Source organism: Mesoplodon densirostris, chromosome 6 (assembly GCF_025265405.1).
Source record: "Mesoplodon densirostris isolate mMesDen1 chromosome 6, mMesDen1 primary haplotype, whole genome shotgun sequence".
Taxonomy (NCBI): Eukaryota; Metazoa; Chordata; class Mammalia; order Artiodactyla; family Ziphiidae; genus Mesoplodon; species Mesoplodon densirostris.
Genome location: NC_082666.1, coordinates 30,967,112 through 30,988,680, shown reverse-complemented (window position 1 = coordinate 30,988,680; position 21,569 = coordinate 30,967,112). Strand labels below are relative to the sequence as shown.

Below are 21,569 nucleotides of genomic sequence, written 5' to 3'. Positions count from 1 at the left end.
AGAAAAGAAAGCCCAAAGACAGACTCAAGTATGACATGTAAGAGTTTAATACATGATCAAATTGACATTTCACAGCAGAAGAAAGGATAGATTAATCACTAACTGGTCCTGGGACAACTGATTAAATCCCAGATAAACTAAAATGTTTTTTTTTCCCCTTTTAAAAAGGGGGAATCTCTAAAGGACTACATGAAAAAATTCTAGAATAATTATTTGATCTTGAGGTGGGGAAAAGTTTTCTAAGTGTAAAAGCCAAGTAAGAAACCATGAAAGAAAAGTTGAACAGAACTGACAAGAGAAAATAAAAAATATAACTGCTGCACATTATAAAAATGTAAAAGAAATTAACTGTGGACTGTACTATAGAATAAGATTCACCACTCACTGAGCACATGCTTAGAGCACTGTAGACTCTCTTCATCCTCATGGTAACAGGCACTACAGATACTCTTTTGTTTTTTAAATTTATTTAATTAATTAATTTATTTCTGGGGCTGCGTTGGGTCTTTGTTGCTGTGCACAGGCTTTCTGTAGTTGCGGTGAGTGGGGGCTACTCTTTGTTGCGGTGTGCAGGCTTCTCACTTCAGTGGCTTCTCCTGCTGCAGAGCACGGGCTCTAGGCGCGCGGGCTTCAGTAGTTGCAGCATGCGGGCTCAGTAGTTGTGGCTCACGGGCTCTAGAGCACAGGCTCAGTAGTTGTGGTGCATGGGCTTAGTTGCTCTGTGGCCTGTGGGATCTTCCCAGACCAGGGCTCAAACCCGTGTCCCCTGCATTGGCAGGCGGATTCTTAACCACTGTGCCACCAGGGAAGTCCCACTACAGATACTCTTATTAGCCCCATTTTACATATGAGGTTTCGAGCTTATCAGACATTAATTGAAGTGAAATACTGCAAAACGTTTTCTCAAAGCTAATGATAAGTATTTTAATGAAAGTGGTAGGTAGTTAGACATGAGCGGCTCCTCGCCCTGTCCTGGACAGGGTCATCTTTCCCTCCCCGACCTGGACATGGGTGATCAGAACATGCCCAGAGATCTTCCCTTTCTGCGATCAAGGACCGCTAGGATTCCAGCCTTATGGAGACCAAACAAGACGAACCCACCAGCACAGGTTGACGCAGGCCCACCAAGACCTAAAAGGAGCCTCAGAGTAAAACCCGGGGTTCATTATGCCGTATTTATAATAAATTAGCATTGCGGTTTTTGCCCATGTCCCCCGGGGTTTCGCTTGGGTGCTTGTGGGTAAGTGCCTGAGCACAAAGAGAAAAGTCATATAACCTAAAGCTGTCAATCACCTCGGCAGTCAAATGACGCAAGCCACAAGGAAGGACTTTCCACCACTCTGAAAAACCAGCCCTACGCCCTTTGCGGGCTGCTTCTGGTTTCCGGATGGCCTGCTCCCCTTCTCTCTCTTGGGAGTATATTCTCGCTTTGCTTAATAAAACTTCTGCTGCTTAAAACTGCTCTATGTCTCTCGACTGAGTTCTCTCCTTCGGGAGGTCCAGGACAGAGGAATTGCCGTTTGGCCGGTAACAAAATTGTTATGTTAGCATGGTGAGATCATGGGTGATGTTTTGTTCTTGTCTTGGTTTTCCAAACTCTTCAGTATCTTTTTTTTTTTTATTAAAAAAAATTTTTTTTTGTGGTACGTGGGCCTCTCACTGTTGTGGCCTCTCCCGTTGCGGAGCACAGGCTCCGGACGCGCAGGCTCAGCGGCCATGGCTCACGGGCCCAGCCGCTCCACGGCATGTGGGATCCTCCCGGACCAGGGCACGAACCCGTGTCCCCTGCATCGGCAGGCGGACTCTCAACCACTGCGCCACCAGGGAAGGCCCAAACTCTTCAGTATCTTACATTATATTTATTTTTAGAGAAAATAGATTCATTTGTAGAACTACCTTTTGAATTTTCTTTGTCATAGCTCTGTTATCGTAGAGTAAAACATAGGGAGTTCTTTCTTTTTCCTTTTTTTTTTTTTTTGCGGTACACGGGCCTCCCACTGCTGTGGCCCCCTCCCCCACCCAACCCCGTTGCGGAGCACAGGCTCCGGACTAGGGAGTTCTTTATAAAAAAATAAAATGCGGTAGAGGGAGAACGATAACAACATTTACTAGGTATCTACCAAGAGTTAGACACTGTAAGAGCTGATTTATCTGCATTATATTTCATCCTAACCTAAAGCCTGTGAGGACAGGTATATTTTTCTCCACTTACTGAAGAAGAAAACTGAGACTCAGAGCTTTCACTGAGCTTGCCAAACAGTTACACTGCTGGGGAATGAAACATGTCTTCAACATCTGGGCTCTCTTTATTGGGCCTCCCCCCAGTTATCCACTGTACCTTCTCCAACAAGGCTATAAAAGTGTGGGCTCAATCCTATGTGTATGGGAAAAGGAACTTCATTTTCAGAAAGCAATGATAAATAAAATACAGGAGACAAAACGAAAGGTGTGAGTCGACTCCATCATCTTGGTGCCAGCTATGGCTTCATCTCTAGCAGAGCACTAAGCTTACAACTGCCGAATGTGTGTGATAGCACTAAAAATGTCCCTTCTTGCACTAGTAGATCATACTCTTATATCCTGTTTTCTCAAAGTTTAGAAAAGTCTCTGGAGCTCATTTATTCAGTACCACCATGACCCCTATCATCTTAAACACTTCAAACAGATGGGTGCTTATCCAGCTCTGAAACGTTTCACAGGAACAAGGGTTAAAAAATTCCACTGGTAACTGGTACTTATGTTTAACCTGTCATGGCAGGAAGTATTCTAATGTCTTCAATATGTTGACTTCATTTCAAATAAAATTCCTATGAAAACAAGAGACATGAAGCTCCAGTGGTAACCAGTTCCCATATTGCAATGCTTCGTATTCCCAAAGAGAACTACCAGGTATGAGTTCAGAATCACTCTCCCTAAACTTTTGCTCCCATATTTGATTTACTACTATTTTGATGCTTCCCTTGAATCTTTAGACATCATGCCTACCTAATGAGGATGCAAAATGGACAAAACCTGTAAAAGAAAGACCAACTTGTAGTTTGGATATACATCTCAGGACTGCTGGGGCTAAACTGCTGACTAATGTTTAGCTTGGAATGAGCTGAAAACTTTGGATGTTTGCACCTGGTTACTGACCATCTTGACATGATGTGATTTGTTTTCTTCCTGTAGTATAACTGCACATATCCTTTTTGAGATTCTTAGAGTTTTATATCACCGTCTCCATCTTTTTTAGTGCAAATATTCATTGATTAACTAATCATTCATTCAGAAAACATTTAAAGACCACCTACTGTATACCAGGCACTGTGATAGTTTCTGGAGAGACAAAAGTAGTCTTGCCTTTAAGGACGTAAAAGTCTAAAGGATGAGATGAAGAAGTGAACGGACAACTCCCATATAGTGTTCTGAGTGTTTTCACAGAGGTATGAACTGGTGTTGTGGAAAGTCAGAGGAGGGGCTGGGGTAATGAGGGAAAGTTCCTTAGAGGTGATGCTCAGGAAAAATCATTAAGGATCAGTAAGAGTTAATCAAGCATTGGAAGGAAGTTATTCCCTGCACATTTTGGAAACTGCGAGAGCAAAAGGTGCCTGTGGGAACTGAAAACAGAGAGCTGAGGTTAGCCCATATCTCTGAGAATAAGCTATTTAGTGACAGATACAAAATGTAATGATGATTTTCTTTAGTGCATCCATCAACTTTTTTGATGAAGATGACTTGGTCCCAAACCAAATTTTAAAGGACATAATTTTTCAGAATGTTATGGTTGTTACTAATTACTTTAATAATAACCTTCCAAATGCTTTACATCCATAGAGTATGATGAGCTACAAGAATGTATTTTGCTAATGAAATGTCATACCTACTTTATCATATTAACCATAAAACTCCAATAAAGCAAACTCCAGGCAAGCTCAACACCATCACCGTAGGACTCCTACCCTTTGACTACCCGTGAGTGAATGGAAAGTGTAATGTTACCCTGAAATCACTTAAAGGTAAATGGTGAGAAAGTCAATTTTTATCTTTGGTCTATTAGATGAGGGCATCAGTACATTAGAATTGATTTTCAGCACCTGGAGAAAAGTGGTTAAAAAAAAAAAAAACCAACCCAGATGAATAGAGTACTTCACAGCGATAGTCCTACGTGCTCAGATACAGAAAGACCCACTCTGCTAAGAACTGTTACCCCGTAAGTATCAGTCCCTCCATTTGACCTTAGAAATAGCAATTCCTTTGATAATATTTTCCAGGCCAGTATCATAGTCTTCAGCAGTTAGACAAAAAACAAAAACAAAAAGAACCCCACGGCATACAGAGCATGCTAGTTTTGAACAATAGTAGACAGCTGCAAAAAGGAGCAAGTGTCACAACAGCTTTTCACTAAAGCTTTCAAAAAGCATTAAAAGAATTAAAGAACTATGGCTAGAGTAGACAGATTCTCAGAGAAAATCAAAGATGAAAGGATGTGAATTAAGGGATAAGAGATAAATGTCTTGGGCCTCCGTGGTGGCGCAAGTGGTTGAGAGTCCGCCTGCCGATGCAGGGGATGCGGGTTCGTGCCCCGGTCTGGGAGGATCCCATATGCCGCGGAGCGGCTGGGCCCATGAGCCATGGCCGCTGAGCCTGCGCGTCCGGAGCCTGCGCGTCCGGAGCCTGTGCTCCGCAATGGGGGAGGCCACAGCAGTGAGAGGCCCGCATACCGCAAGAAAAAAAAAGGAAAAAAAAAAAAAAGAGATAAATGTCTTTCCTGAAAGATGGACCCTAATGATATTTTATCAATGTACTACAATTAATTAATAATAAGCCTTGGTAAGAACATATATTACGTTTAAAAACAAGAATATGATTGAAACAGTTATACTTGATCAAGGCACAATGTATAACACCATGAGAAAAACAAAACATCTTTCACTTAAGCTCAATAACTTTATCTTGGAAGAAGAAACAATGAACCTATCTTTAAAAGTGAATGTTAAATGTATTTTTAAAACATTTTACCTTGGGGCCGGGTGGGGGATGAATTGGGAGATTGGGATTGGCATATATACACTAATATGTATAAAACAGATAACTAATAAGAACCTGCTGTATAGCTCAGGGAACTCTGCTGTACAGTAGAAATTAACACAACATTGTAAAACAAGTATAACCCAATTAAAAAAAAAGAAACATAGAAAGGATATGACAATTAAAAACAAACAAACAAAAAAATAAAAAACCAGAAAAAACATTTTACCTGATTTAAATAATTTAGGCACTTTTCAAGACACCAAAGGCAACAAATGCAAGATTTCAGCACACATCGAGCACAAGCATTTTCCTGGAAAGAATGAAAAATGGAAATAATTAAAGACCAAACAATCAAACCATATCATATAGAATATTCTAAATTTTAGAAAAATAAAAATTAAGAAAAATCACAACCTATGCTTCAAAGCCTCCACACTCACCCTTTTTTTCCTCAAAATGTAATGGCTGAATTATTTTTAATCAGTTCAATTCAACATTTACTTAGTACCTATTGCATACAAGATATAAGGTATATAAGACCAACAAGGAACTTATAATCTAGTAGGAGAAAAAAAAAGCGCTAAACATAACAACAATTAGAATCAGAATATGATATAGATACTAGTGCTATGAGAGTGGAGAAGAGAGAGAGAAGACATCACCTGGGAGGTGAGAGGACTCAGGGGAGGCTTCTAGGAAGAGGGGGCATTTGAGCTAAGCTATGTAGAAATGCATGGTATTTCTGCAGTCAAGGACAGAAAGGAGGTTCCAAGGAAGAAAGCGTGTTGAGTCCACACAGAGGAAGAGAAGCACAGGACATTTGGGGAAACTACAGAGTGCAAGAGTGGGAGACAAAGGGGAAGAATTAGATTCTACTAGGCAAGGACTTTGAAAAAAAACATTTGCACTTGGACTTAATATCGCTGGGGACTTTGCGACACGCAGAACTGACGTTCTGGAATTTGCCCACAGAAAGTCCAGAAAAGGGTTTTTCCTTACCTTTCCTTTGAGCTGACTGTGAATGTACATAAGGATCATTCGTGGAATTTTGACTAATGTGATAATGAAAGATCCTTTCGCCACAGTACCAAGGTGATAACGAATAAGGCGATTCACTGATGCCAGAATAGGTGTAAATGGCAAATTCCTTTTATCCCTATATAAAAGACCAAGATGGAAACACAGAAATGGTTTAGAGTCCAAAAGAGTGAAAAATTAGTTCATTTTTCTTATTCTAGCTCTATGACAAAATGGCAAAGTAATATAAACGCTACAGATGTACCATGTAAAATTAATGTTTCATTTCTTTATGGTAGTTTCATGGGGTTCTTATGCTGTAACACTTTAAGTTAAATAAAACTGTGCTTTTAAAGCTCTTATTAGTAAATAGTTATGGGGTTAACTGTAGAATCAGATAATGGAACTTAAAAAGATGTTAGACCTGGCACCTCATTATAATAGAAAACTATAAGGCCTATTGTAGTGTATATTCAGCTATGAAGTTAGGAAAGGAAGTCACAATACTTGTTCTGATCCATACAAATTAAAAAGACTTGTTATCCTTTGATGGACGTTTATATAAAGCAAAAGTACATAAGACACTACTACAAGATTTGTTCTTCTGCTAAATGTAATTTAAGTGTAACATGACCTGCGGTTCTAATTAATTTTTTGAGAAAGCTACAGAAGAGTATAAAGAATAAAATAATAGCCTCCCATTTTCCTACCTCACAGAATGATCAACTACACATTTTGTTATATTCACTTCCAATTACTTTTTAAAGAAATGGAACACTTACTGGTCTCAGTTCCATTTCCTTTAGACAAAATCACTTAGATGATCTTAAGTTTTCTTTCTTTCTTTCTTTTTTTAATTGAATTATAATTGACCTACAACACTATGTTAGTTCTGGGTGTACAACATAGTGATTCAATATTTCTATACATTACAAAATGATCACCACAATAAGTCTAGTTATCATCGGTCACTATACGAAGTTATTATCTTTCTCTTCCTGACTTATTTCACTTAGCATAATACCCTCTAGGTCCATCCATGTAGTTACAAGTTAAGTTTTCTGACAAGTATAAATTCTCACCTAGTAAAATAGTATGTTACCACAGCTCCTGCCACAGTCATCTGTTGACAGGCTAGAATAAATTCACTGATCCAAATCAGGCCCACCACATGGTACCACCACATGTATTGCAGAGGCCCAGAAACTCTGAACTCCACAAAGCCTTGGTCATTCTGAACAGCGCTGCCTAGGAAAATATCAAAGAAGGAAAGAAGGAGCACATAAAGCATAAACCAATAAGTATGGCTATTAAATCTAAGAGATTAATCTAATTTCCAACAATATGTCCCTATCCCCAAACCACTGACTTCATGATCACAGTGCTATTACATTAAGGGACAAAAGTAATTATCACTTAAGAACTTGTAAAGACAAACACTGTACAATTAAGCATTTGTTTTCCTCAAAGGAACCATATATAGTTTTAAAAGTTGTTCTATTTGAATATAGTTTTTTTTAAAAATATTTATTTATTTATCTATTTGGCTGCACTGGGTCTTAATTGCGGCACATAGGATCTTCATTGCTGCGTGCGGGATCTTTAGTTGAGGTATGTGGGATCTAGTTCTCTGACCAGGGATCGAACCCGGGCCCCCTGCATTGGGAGCTCAGAGTCTTAGCCACTGGACCACGAGGGAAGTCCCTGAATATAGTTCCTACCACATTATCAGTTATTTAGTGTAGGCATGAATTTTCAAACACTTCAATTTTTTTTCAGAGGTATTACTTGTCCAATAATTATAGACCTAAGTTATTAGCAAAGTACAGAAATTAATATTATTTTCAATTGGTGATGGTGTGCTGAATGGCCAAAGAAGTTACATATAAGCTTACTATCCTTATACCACTCCTCATAATTAATTCCATTTAGACATACATAACCTTTGATATTAAGTATGGCTACAAGCAAGTCTGAGAGTCTAACTATGAACTGTATCACTACTAGCTCTACATAGGTTCAGGTCATTTCCAAACTAGAAAGTCCCAAGGAAGCAAGTTGATCTTTGGCTATAACTGGAGTTTGAGGCAATTCCAGAGCAGCACTGCATTCATTAGTTCATCTTAGAATGAATCCAAATGTCTGAGTCAGTACAGGAACTTACTTCAAATCCATAACCATCTTGAAACTGGATATGATTTCAGGCCCTACCTGGTTTAGACTCACTTTGCTGGGATGTTCTAAAAATCATGAACGGGGAATATGTTATTGAAGAGCCATAACCATTGCTAATTCTGATGGTTGTTAGACCTTAGTCCATAAATGTCTTAAGAATTATATCTCTCTGATGTTTTAAAACATTTTAATGCAAATCAGTTTCATTACTAAAAGAAAGAAGTAACATGTCTTCTTACCGGTAGTGCCAAGAAAGAGAAGTGTCATGATCCAATACACCCAAAACAGGACAAGAGCAAAGAAAGTCCAAAAGGGTTGGAAGACTAGCAGTGGCAAGTGAATGAAAACCTTGCCAGCCACGTGGAACAAGGCGATGGTGAGAGCAACCCGTTTGCGCATGACTAACATTATGAGGAACAAGATAACCTGCAGGAGAGAACAGATGGAAAGATTCCAGCTACTGTTTTAAGCAGTAAAAACAGAAACTGAACAATGGTGGAAAATTTTTAACATAACTCTTCATTCCAAAATGGGGATGTATCATTCTCTGAATCCCAATAACACTTTAACAGTCTGTATCTCTCTTGCAGCCCTTATTTTTCATTATATATTGAAAATGTCTTTTAAAGCTAAACATAAAAGAGTTTCTCAATTTATTAATACATCCTAGATGTACTAATTCTTCTACTTTCTCTTTTTCTACTAGTTATGAATCAAAACGTGTTGTTTGTCATCAGGATGAGACTCAATTTATTTAAATAGATACATGCTTGCCACTCTGAAAACAGGGGAAAAGACGATATGCTATGACCACAAAAGCACAGAGAACTTATACCTCATCTCCCTTGTTGGACCAAAAGCACCTTACAAGCAGGGTCCATGTCAAATTTATCCTTTGTCACTCCCCACTCTGCCCTGGCACCTGGCACAGAGAACTGTACTTAAAAGATGATTAATAAATATTTGTACAATGATAGCAAACAAAAATCTTTTGGCACCAATGGTTTTACGATGGCTTTATTTTTAGTTTCTAATGCTCAATGAAAAGCTTGGGATTGCTCCAAGAAGTGGACTGAGATTTTTTCCCCCTTTTTTCAGAGAGGAGAAGGAGATGAACCAAAGATATGAATATAGATTATTGAATCACATGTTAATGAATAATTTTACTGCAATTATTATAATAATTATACTAGTTAGTGAAGCTCACCTCTCTTTTTAAAATAATGTTGTTAAAAGTTTAAAAGGGAAAAATGGGAAAATAATTCGCGAATAAGTAGATGGAATGACACTAGGTAGCCCATTTCTTAATAGACTTTTCTATAATTACACTATCTCATGACAATAAGATGTATGTTCTTACTAGAAAATGATAATTAATATTCTAGGTGAAAATTCCCTCTCAAAAAGCAGGCAGTACAGAACAAAATGTCACATAAAATAGCACTCATCATTTAGGGGAGCCTTCTGAAGCCTTCTGAGTATGTCATACACTGTGGGGCAGAAATTTTATCCAATAGGGATCATGGTTAGGCATGCAATGGCTAAGCGTGAGTTTCGGCTTCATTAATGATCTATAAATAAAAACATAAACCTGAAAGATACACCAAGGCCTGTACTCACTGTGAACACTGTAGCTGAAATGGCATAGATGAGGAGGGCCCGAAGATTGTCTTCAGCTACCTGAAGCTGTTCAGGGATAACTGTTTCTCTGGGAGACTTTCTTTGCTTTGCATATAGCCACCATAGTACACCTGTGCCACCTGGAGACAAAAAAAGAAAAAAAAAACACAATTGTTTTTGCAATAATTGGCACAAGAAAATGTGTAACATAAATCCTCAATTTTCTGGACCCTTCCGATACATCAACGTGGACTAACACAGCAACAATCCATTTGGCTGGGAGGTGCGTGGCTGTAACTTTTTGCCAGCATAAGGGGAACTCCAATGACTCCACTTACATCTTCCACATTAGGCACTTACAAATCTCTCACTGCATCAAATAAACTTCCTTTAACTGTATTTATTATCAACTCTGAAGCTGAGAGAGAGCCAGCAAGGACAGACACCCCTGAGAGGAACTGGTCACGAAGAGAGCCTCAGCGCCTGCTTAAACTAAGGAGCCTGTGGGAAGCAAGTAAGGATTACAGAAATCAGCAATGAAGCTGAGGAAGGCAAAGATCTTCTCTGTTGTACAGTAACCCCAGTGCCTAGTGAGGATACACTCATGCAGTTGATGAAATATTTGTACAATGAATAAATGAAGATCAAATGAGTAGTTCCCACCAAAGGTAGGAACAAAGATAGGAAATCTTTGATAGCTGGATAGCAGTGGGCACTAGGGATGGGAATTTTTATCTCCATGACTGGTTCAGAGATTCTGAGATATAGACTGAAGAGGGAGGCAGACCTGCCTCCATATAAGAGAGCTGAATTGGACACCTTCATTCAATCCATTCGACAAACACTTTGAGTGCCTATAGCACCTACTGTTCTAGGGGCTGGGGATAGAGCGGTGAAAAACCAACATCAACTCTCATGCAGCATATACAGTAATGGGGAAACAAAAAAAAAACAAGGAAACAAGTGAAAATAGAGTATATTAAATCTAAGAAAAAAGCTACCAGTAAGGGATAGAAAGTGCTAGGGCTGGGAAAGCATTACAATTTTATATAAGCAAGGCCTCACTGTGGTGAGACGATATTTGAGCAAAAGAATCAAAGACAGGGAGAAAGCAATCTACGAAATTATCTAAGAGTATTCAAGGCAAGAGGAAACAGCAAGTTCTAAGATGCTGATATGGGCCATGCCTGGCAGGCATGAAAAGAGGAGGCCACTATAGCTACAACAATGAGCACTGGGGAAAGCAGTAAGAGATGTGTGCAGAAAGGGAGCTGGGCACCAGATCATACTGCAAGGCCTTGTAGGCCACGGTAAGGAAATGGAAGATTCAGAGTAGAGATGTGTATGTATAGGTGGATGAGATGAATGCCTGGGAGAGAAGCAACTGGGCTGAGATCTATTCAAATCAACCTGACCTCCACGTGCACTCAAGTCAAGAGTGAATAGTGTCAAAGGGAAATTCCAACTACCTGTTGGCAAATATTAAGCATGAATTTTTCTTCTATGGAAGATGATTAAACAAACCAAAACAACCATGAGTCTATGAAGAATATTTCAGAGAAAGGGAAAGGCTACTTCCATTTTGGAATCTTGAAGGTACAAGAAAATTGTTTGGTAAACTGTTTAATATCCTCAAAAAATGGAATAAAATACGTTCTCTACAAACAGAAATAAAAAGTTGAGGGCTTCCCTGGTGGCGCGGTGGTTGAGAGTCCGCCTGCCGATGCAGGGGACACGGGTTCGTGCCCCGGTCCGGGAAGATCCCACATGCCGCGGAGCGGCTAGGCCCGGGAGCCATGGCCGCTGAGCCTGCGCGTCCGGAGCCTGTGCTCCGCAACGGGAGAGGCCACAACAGTGAGAGGCCTGCGTACCGCAAAAAAAAAAAAAAAAAAAAAAAAAGTTGAGAGAAAGCCTGAAGTTCAAGGAAAATAGAATGAGATAATAATGATGACATCAAGGGCATTGTTCATAACATCCACAGTAGATATCATTAATTAAACATTTAAACTTGTGCCAGGAATTAGCACAAATAGATGCAACCACATTTAAACACAATGCTATTAAGTGGGTATTATTAGCTCCACTTTGCAAATGATGAAATTGAAATTTAGGAAATTTCAGCAGCATGCCAAACGTCACATACTCGGTAAGTGGGAGAGCTGGGATTCAAATCTACTTTTATTATAAAAGCTATCCATCTGTTATGAACTGAATGCTGTGTCTCCCCAAAACCCATCTACTGAAATCCTAATCCCCAATATGGTGTATTTGGAGGTGGGGCCTTTAGAAGATGATGAGGCCATAAATGTGGAGCCCTCATGAATGGGATTAGTGCCCTTATAAAAGAGACCCCAGAAAGCTCCTTCCCTCTTCTGCTGTGTGAGGACACAGCAATCAGATGGCCGGAAACAGGAAGTTGGCCCTCACCAGATGCCGAATCTGCTGGTGCCTTGATCTTAAGACTCCCCAGCCTCCAGAACTGTGAGAAATAAATGTTTGTTGTTTATAAGGCATCCAGTCTGTGGTACTTTGTTACAGCAGCCCAAACTGACTAAGACATCATCTAAACACAGAATTAGATTTGAAGGCTACAAACTGAAATGAAAAGGAAGATGGCTGAGAGAAGGAAGACCTACAAATAAGATGAAATTGGAATAACAAAATTAAGTAGTCAAGTACAGACTGACGCCAAGGAAAACAAAATCAGTGATATCGTAGATAAACTTGAAGAGTTCTTCCTGAATGTAAAGAAAATGACAAAAGGATTAAAATGATAATTTAGAAGATGATAGCAGGAGAGTAACAAGGATCTTAAAGAGAAAACCACCAGGATGGAAACAATAAACAAGTATAGAAATAAAGTAAACTTTTCAAAGTTGAAAAAGATTCCCCAAATAAAGAGATCATAGGCAAACTGAGTTAAGATTCTGAACTAGACAAAAATTTTAAGTTGTAAGGATAAGTTAAAAATGATATAAACACCTAGGTAGGTGAGATAGGTTATGGGCACAGGAACAAAATTTAGACTGGTCTCAAAGTTCTTCTCTGAAATGAAGTACAGACATAAGGCAATATACTGTATCTTAAGACTTTTATATGCAACAAATTCAATATTCACATGTGAAGGCAAAGGCAATCTTAGATAACCAAGAATTCAGAATATTACAACCCATAAGTCTTTCATGAATAAGTTACTTGAACTCAGATTCCAGTCAAAACAAATACGAACTGAAATTTAGAACTCAAGAATGAACTTTTATAAAAACAGGATCAGTATAACTGAATCACTTTGCTGTACACCTGAAACTAACACAATATTGTAAATCAACTATACTCCAATATAAAATAAAAATTAAAAAAAATAAAAATAAAAATAAAAACAGGAGCAGTAGTTCTCACTAAAATCAGGACAGGAGAACTTAAATAAACTTAAATATAATTATGAAACTTCTCAAGGCAAAGGTAAGCAAAATTCTTTGAAAAGATATAGTACAACAAATAATATTTTAAGTTTAATAATAACCTGAATATGAACACTCAGAATATTTAACAAGAGCTAAAAAGTGCGAGTGGGCAGAAGAGAGTAGGATTAGACAGGAAGGAAAGTTTATGTTAAATTTAAAGGGGGGGAGAACCTCAACAAATATTGTTTCATTTCAGCCTTTAATAATTATAGAATTCTAGACTGAAGAATATTTTCTGAAAATGTATAGGTTACCAACTGAAGAAGTGAAAATAAAATTATACCATCCAAAGCCAGGGTGAAAATAACCAAAGAAAACACAATTCCATACAGCAAAGATAGGGAAAACAAAATAAGGAAGCATAAATTTAAGGAAAACATAAAACAGATGACATCAGTAAGACCAAACATACCAGGTAAACGTAATGGTGGCAAATTCTCCTACTGAAAGAGTTTCATATTGGGTTAAAACATTTTTATACTATATACATACACACACATACACACACACATGCATACATATATATATGAATATCAAGGTCTGGATTCCAGACGCTAACACTGGTGAACTGAAGGTGGGTCCCTATAATTATGACATTTTTAAAGGCAAAAGTAAATACTCTTTAAAGAGAAGATGTAGCATGTGAAATAAAACTTTTATTTTCTTTCCTATATTTCTATTTTCTACCATGGAAGTAGTTAGATACCATGAGTAGGTATGACATTTATAATTGGGAGGGGGAAATTTTTTTTAAAGACAATAAACACAGAAAACCCAGAAGGTTTCATTAGAAACACTAAAATAAAAACAAAATAGAATGTCAATAGACAGAAAAATGAGTAACAAAATTTTAAACACACACACGTACACACACCCCCGACAGAGTTATCCTGCCAGGAACACTTTTCAACCAGAAAGAATTTCAACACCTTAGAATGGCTGATTTAGGCCTTAAAAAAGTGCAAGATAAAAAGAAAGGGTCCCTTCACTTGCCAGGCAGGGAGCACTGGAAGAATCAAGTGAAAATTCAAAAGCAGGAGCAGAACAGAGGCTCAATTCCTTTCTTTTCGGTTGTACTCTCCCCCTCAAACTGATATTGACAGAAAAACATTAGTCCCCTTTAAAAAATATCTCACTTGCTCTTATTCCAAAAGCCACTGACCTTCCCATTTTATTTGATTTAGTAATCTCACAGTGAACTAACTTAAATGTAATCCACTTACCTGTCTTTACATTTTATCAATGAATTCACAGGCCTTACAAGAGGAAAATTATTTAAAATAACCAAAATAGTTCTGAATTGAGGGATTGTTAAAGGCAAACTTTAACTCTCAATTCTAATTACTAAAAAACAAAGGAATAAGCAGCTTACCAAGTGAACCCAGGATGAGCAGAATTGTTAAGATCCACACAAGTATTCTTGATATATACCTGATTATCACCATCAAAATCATGGACAGAACTGCAGGGAAGATAAAGAACACACAGAATATCATTTGAAAACTTTAGAAAATATAAAGAGAAACTCTTTCAATTGTTTTCTCCTAGGGAAATAATTTGCTGCTATTGACAAGCTCATGACTCCAATTTAGGTAAGAAAGGAAACTGGCTGCCTTTGTACTTTGACTTTGGTACTTGCACCACTTGAACAGCATCACTTAAAACCAAAGGCACCAAACTGGGTTTATAAATGACAGAAAAGAATACATGCAAATGTATATGGTGACTCAAAAACAGCACAGAACTGTTGTGGATTTGCCACAGGAAGACATCAGAACTCACATGCAAACATAGATGCCAACACACAAAGTGTAGAGAATGACATGCCATGTTGGTGACCGGAAAAAATACCACATGTAGACAGAGATCAGTTAAATTAGGTGCTACACTTCCTTGAGTCACCTATGCGTTTCAGGACCAACTTCTCTGATGTTCGGTCAACAAGCCAGTTGGTATATTATCTTTTTCTAGTTGTTTCTCCTCTAAAACTCCAAGAGATGGTCTGACCTTATAGAATAATATCCTGAAAACTACTGAAGCCAAAATTCCTCTGACATTACTTCTCAACTGAGGTCAGGGGTCCTGACTAAGAAGCTCTTCAAAAAAAGAGCAAAGCTTAGCTTGAGTTATTTAACCAACTCCTCTACCCACCCCAAGCTAAATTCCAACATGCCAAAATCTCGAGTGAAAATCTCAAAAGAAACTGAGAAGATTTAACCCTTGCATGGGGAAATTCATTTCTGAAATCATAATTTGTTCATCTTTAATTATCTAAAGTCCCATTTCACAAACAAATGAATAAAGATCTTAAACCTCAAAAGAAAACCATTCTAATAAAAAATGGAATTCCAATGGCTTAACAACATTATTAACACTATTTTTAGGTCTGGATTTCTTTTTTCTTGGTTCAAGTATTCAACTATTTCAGAAATCAAAAAATTTTTATATAAAGCTAGACTAATAATCAAGTTTCCTTGGACCATTTGCAAAGCCAAATAAATAGTTGGGATCTGTGACTAGGTAACATTATTAAGGTACTCACATTTGCAATAAATGTACAGGAACCAAAAACAGATGGGAGCGTTTCAAATATCACAGAAATAGCTTTCATATGGACAGCATTATTTCAACTGAGTCAAGTACTACCTAAGCAAAAAGAAAATACTCTCTAATGACAAGACAGAAATATAGCTAGACTTCTCTATGACTATAATTGGTGTTAACAGGCATAAACACTCATTTTACTTATATAACAAAATAGTTGTTTGGTTCCTACTACAGTTTACTTCTCCCAATTAAAAATGTCTATAAATTCTGATATGGCTACATATAGTTCTAGGATAATATAGGGAATTTACATCTTGAAAATAAAATTTATTTGCTTTTATTTATTTTATTATCTATTTATTGACCAAAAAACTAAATGGCTAACAAGTGGAGATTTCCTACTTTTTCAAGCAATACAGATATTAATTGTAGCAATTTAAAAAATTACATAATCCAAACATAATATATCAGAAATCTATGCTCTTTGATGGAAAATATAAAAGAAAATAGGTAGCCTCTTTTTATAAGCAAGTAAGCCTTTTGGAATCAAAACTAAAAACAAAGGGGTGCTGATAATAGAAACCTCCTATTATCATATTAAGGGTTATTATAGACTTTGTAATCAAAGTTTGGGAATACACCAGTTTTCTCCAATGAGAGAAAAAGAAGGGAAATGAGTTTCAGATATATTATATTCTTTTTAAAATATGTATCTATTTATAACTATATATATTCTGAAACAATTATTTTGGCTATGGGAAGTTAAACAATTTACAAGCATCCCCAGCAGTATTCATATTTTGGTTAAAAGAACAGTCTTCTACTGCAGTACTATGCAATAGCTAATAATGAGAAAAACAATTACCTAGTGATAACAAGCAAAGTCCCAATATAATTTCTTTGCTGGTCATTACTCCACTAATCAGCCTGTGTAAGACACTATTGTCACTGACAAAGGTGATCAGGGCCTCTGCAAACTTGGCATAGCAGGAAATGTTCACAGGAGCACAGCGATGGAAGAATGGAATAGGTGCACTGGTGACACAAGAAAAAAAAATCAGAAAAAAAATTACTCCTACTTAATATAAATGCCACATCAAACACACAAATGAAAGGTGAATATGACTGCAATACAGTCCACCCTCCACACATCATATGGGAGCTAAGAGCTGTGAGCTTAATGCTATGAAGATGACCGTCATGGGGCATGATGCACATCTTACCACAAGCCTTATCAAAGAGGGTGGAGTGCATATTCCAACAGAAGACATTACCCTCCCCTTCTGAAAAGAAACACACACACATATACACACACATACACACATACACAACTACTAAAAGCAAAAGCAAACACTTAAACTCCTCAGCCTACACATCTATCAATCAAGGGGCAGATGGCAAAACTTACAAACATATACTTCATTGAACTGAAAATGAATTTTTGCCATAAGCTATCTAAAAATAAAAACAAACATACTTTTGCTTGAAACATGCCACCATTAATAGAGTATTTCTTCTCTCAGAACAGCATACAAAACCTTAGATTAAAAAAGGTATTCGGGGCACAAGCTTAATAACTCATACAAAGTAGTCATACCAAGATATCAACATACAGCATAATATGCAGCTATTTGAAACAATAACTTTGAATACTAATGTATGGAAGAACTTATGATTTAATAGTACAAGGGAAAAAAACCCCAAAATTGATATCTAATGTGATGATTACATCTCTGTATAAAAGATATATACATAAGAATGAGAACCGGAAAAAATATAAAGAAATGAAAAATCTCTGATTTGTTAGGGTCATGGGATTCTGGGCCATTTTCTTTTCTTTTTGTATGTTATTATTATTATGAGATTATTTGTGTCCAAAAAAGAGGGAATCAATTATATCAGGTTTATACTGACTGCAGCTTTCACTTGTGAAGGAACATAGCTATGTATAAACCGTGACATAAATATAGCTTGTTATAACATGGTTCTATTTTAGCTTCTGAGAACATGTATGCACTAATCAGTGAGAGATTTTAAGCAAAGTTCTATGAACATGCCCTCAGTTGTGACTTATTTGGATTCTAAAAGAGCCCATACATGCACCTATGCACAAACACACATTTATGTGTGCGTTAAGTTAAAATTTAGTCATTACTAACACGAATCCCACATTGTCAGAATTATTTGTAGGACTATCAGTCACAGTCTAACATAACACTTTTGACTGGACTGCAATAAGTGTGTTCTCATTCTTGATTGGCACTGTATTTTGGTCAAATTAGTGAATAAGATTACATGGTTGAACACCAAATAAAATCCCAAGGTTTCTAATCTCAGCAAAGCAACTTTGTATAACCCAAAGCAAAACACTACCTTTGTTTCCTTCCTCAAAAAACAATTAGAATATTTCTTTTCAAGTAAGAATATAAGTGAATTATATATGGATTTTCCTTAAATGTTGGTACATGGGCACTGCTGGGAGTAAGAATAAGCAACATCTTCCGTGATGTTAAACTTCATGGAGCAATAAAATAATATAATTTTAAAGATTTAGCCTTACCTTACTTAGTTATGCTCTAAAGTAAAATGTACCCAAAAATGATGATGACATGCATGTTCATTTTTTTAAAATTGCCTCTTGTGATGTGTAGGTGTATTTGTATACACCTCCAAAATGGTGTCGGTGAAAGATAATACCAAAGATTTGATATTTTGTCACAAAGTGCAGAAAGCCAGAGCATTCTGAGTAATGCTTGAATTACAGGTATGTAAGCCACCATATTTTGACCAAAAGTTGTTTTACTAATGATTTAAAAAGACATTAAATTACAGAATACTTTTAGGTGATATGGATTTAGTTAGAAATATTACAGGAAAGAATGAAAAAAGATTAACTAGAAGTTCCTACTCAATGGAGGCTAACTTGGGACAGAAACCTTTAAACTTGACAACTGTGTTGTGACCTACAACTATTTTTTTCCTGATACTGTCTAGATACTGTCCCTGCCAGGTTAATGTCCCTGTCTAAGGACTTTTAACCGTATTTTAACTAAAAGGCTGGTTCTCTGTCCTTCAAAACTAAAGTCCTCTCTGCTCCATGCCTGTCTACATCTTCATCTGCTTTATTACCCTACATCTCTGATGTCATCTCAGTTTAACTCACTTGCCTCCAACCTTGAACATAAAATACATCCACCTTAAGGATACTGATGTTCTGTTTTTAATACCCACCAGTTTTTTTGGTCCTGCTCCCCCGTTTCCTTTTTCCTGTCATATAACCCTAAACTTTATCTTCTATCCAGAGGTGGCTCCACTTAAATCTCCCATATCCTAACAGGATGTTGATGTATTTTTATACTCAAAGAGAAATATACATCATTTCCAAAAGAGAGTGGAACTTGTGATAAAGAAAAGAAAACTGGACTTGGGCTCAAAAGCCCTGGGTGATTCTCCTAACATTACACAGGTCACTTCATCTCTCTTTCTCAGTCCTTCCTTCTGTTAGCTGAAAGGGTAGAAGTAAGTCCTCTATAAGTCTTTTCACATCTTAATAATAATAATAATAATAATAATAATAATGTCCACCCATAAATCAATGATTCTAAATTAGTAGAAGCAGGATTCCCAGTAGCTTTAGTATTTTTCTGCTTTTCATACTTATAATGAGGATAGCTGATTTGAAAAGGGAAGGATTATAGTCTTAAAATTCTAATCCTTCATTTGTATTTAAGAGGAAAAGCTGAGTAATATCAGTTTTGAACTTACGCTTTCAAGTCATTTGTATACTGTATATAAACACTTGGCCAATCAGAAAGAGTACTTTTACAAGTATCTTTCAAAGAACTGGAATAAAATAACAGTCCCTTGCCTTATAATTCAATCTATGTCAGTTTAAAAAACCTGACAGCTCTAAATTTAAAGGTATAAAAATAGCACAAGCTGATTACACTGTTTAGCTGATGGTCAAAATGGTCAAAAGCTGCTCTTAGTGGTAAGGAATAACAGAAATAGAAAGCAAACAAAACCGAAGATAATATTTGGACACAACAGCAAAAATGAAATTAAATACTTAGCTTTAAAGTGAAACGTACTAGATTCCCTTGTCATTCTTTTTTTTTTTTTTTTTGTGGTACGTGGGCCTCTTACTGTTGTGGCCTCTCCTGTTGCGGAGCACAGGCTCCAGATGCGCAGGCTCAGCGGCCATGGCTCACAGGCCCAGCCGCTCCATGGCATGTGGGATCCTCCTGGACCGGGGCACGAACCCGTGTCCCCTGCATCGGCAGGCGGACTCTCAACCACTGTGCCACCAGGGAAGCCCCCTTGTCATTCTTTTTCTCAACTCTTTCCCAAACAGAAACAACTTGACTAGTCATGAATTATTCTGTTTGAATTATTTTATTATTTAAAAAAATTTTAGTAATCATGGCATTGAAATGGCTTGTCTTATATTTTACCATTTAAATCCCCTGTGATATGATGAATTTAAGATGTTACCTGATTTCATATACCTCTCAGAAAATAACCCTTCTGAGAACCTAGTATATGAGATCACTTCTACTTTAGTGTCTAACCTAAATGACACACTCTGTGCTTCTTAATTAAGAGAATGAGCATCAAGTATTCTATTTACAGTAAGTTCTTCTACCTTTTGAAGCCTCCAGAATACTGCATCTTTAAGAAGTCAGTGCTGTCTCATTAGGAACCAATGCTGTTTCACTTTATTGAAACATTAGTCAACAAGAACAAAATGAATTTATAATGAGTCTTTTAAAGATTTTTTTTAATTAGCCACTCATAGGAAAACTGTATCTTACCTTGGCAAACCTAGTGCCCATTTTCTTTTTTTAAAAAACAAATTTATTTATTTATTTATTTATTTTTAATTGTGGCTACGTTGGGTCTTCGTTGTTGCGTGCAAGCTTTCTCTAGTTGCAGTGAGTGGGGGCTCCTCTTGCTGCGGAGCACTGGCTCTAGGTGCGCGGGCTTTAGTTGTGGCATGTGGGCTCAGCAGCTGTGGCTCGCAGGCTGCAGAGCGCAGGCTCCATAGCTGTGGCGCCCGGGCTCAGCCGCTCTGCAGCATGTGGGATCTTCCAGGGCTCGAATCCATGTCCCCGGCATTGGCAGGCGGATTCTTAACCACTATGCCACCAGGGAAGTCCCTGCCCATTTGCTTTTAAGTCCAGACTATCACAGTTAATGAGCTCCCTCAAAGTATGATGACAAACAATGCCTAATATCTTGTCCATATGCCTTCGTAAGAGAAGACAGGAGTTTGCACTTCACACAATTATCTTAAAACTTCAGGTTATAAATAAGCAATTACACAAGACTTCTAATTAAAAGTTTTATTTAAGAAAGAATAAAACTCAAGGGTTTTGGCAATGTCTCTATAGCACAGCAAAGGCAGGAAATAAGTAATCAAGAATCTAATGGCAATGTGCAGTGATTTTCACATATTTCATTTTATTTCTTTTCTCTCCTCTTTCATTCCTATACTCCCTTTTTTCCCTTCAAACTAACTGTGGTATAGACTTTACAAGATCTTAGATTCAAATTCTGATTCCCAACAATCAGTTGTGTGGCCTTGGGCAACCCATTTAACCTCTTATTTTCTATTTCCTCATCTATAAATCAGGGACAATATCCTTATAGGCTTTTGTGAGGGTTAAGTGAGATAGTACATATGAGAAACATAATATTGTACTTGGCATCCAATAGATGATTTATAAATGT

At 37.3% G+C, this 21,569-nt stretch overlaps 1 protein-coding gene across 3 annotated transcripts in view; it reads right to left on the bottom strand.

The window, feature by feature from the left end:
* Positions 1 to 21,569, bottom strand: part of SLC44A1 (solute carrier family 44 member 1) — a 205,699-nt gene that overhangs the window by 72,298 nt on the left and 111,832 nt on the right. For all 3 annotated transcript variants that reach the window (XM_060101140.1, XM_060101139.1, XM_060101141.1), the window contains exons 6-12: positions 16,702 to 16,871; positions 14,662 to 14,751; positions 9,826 to 9,965; positions 8,445 to 8,631; positions 7,113 to 7,278; positions 6,013 to 6,169; positions 5,240 to 5,323 (exon numbers count right to left, since the gene is read on the bottom strand). In XM_060101140.1, coding sequence (XP_059957123.1) covers positions 5,240 to 5,323; positions 6,013 to 6,169; positions 7,113 to 7,278; positions 8,445 to 8,631; positions 9,826 to 9,965; positions 14,662 to 14,751; positions 16,702 to 16,871 — 994 coding nt within the window. The remainder of the gene's footprint in view (positions 1 to 5,239; positions 5,324 to 6,012; positions 6,170 to 7,112; positions 7,279 to 8,444; positions 8,632 to 9,825; positions 9,966 to 14,661; positions 14,752 to 16,701; positions 16,872 to 21,569) is intronic.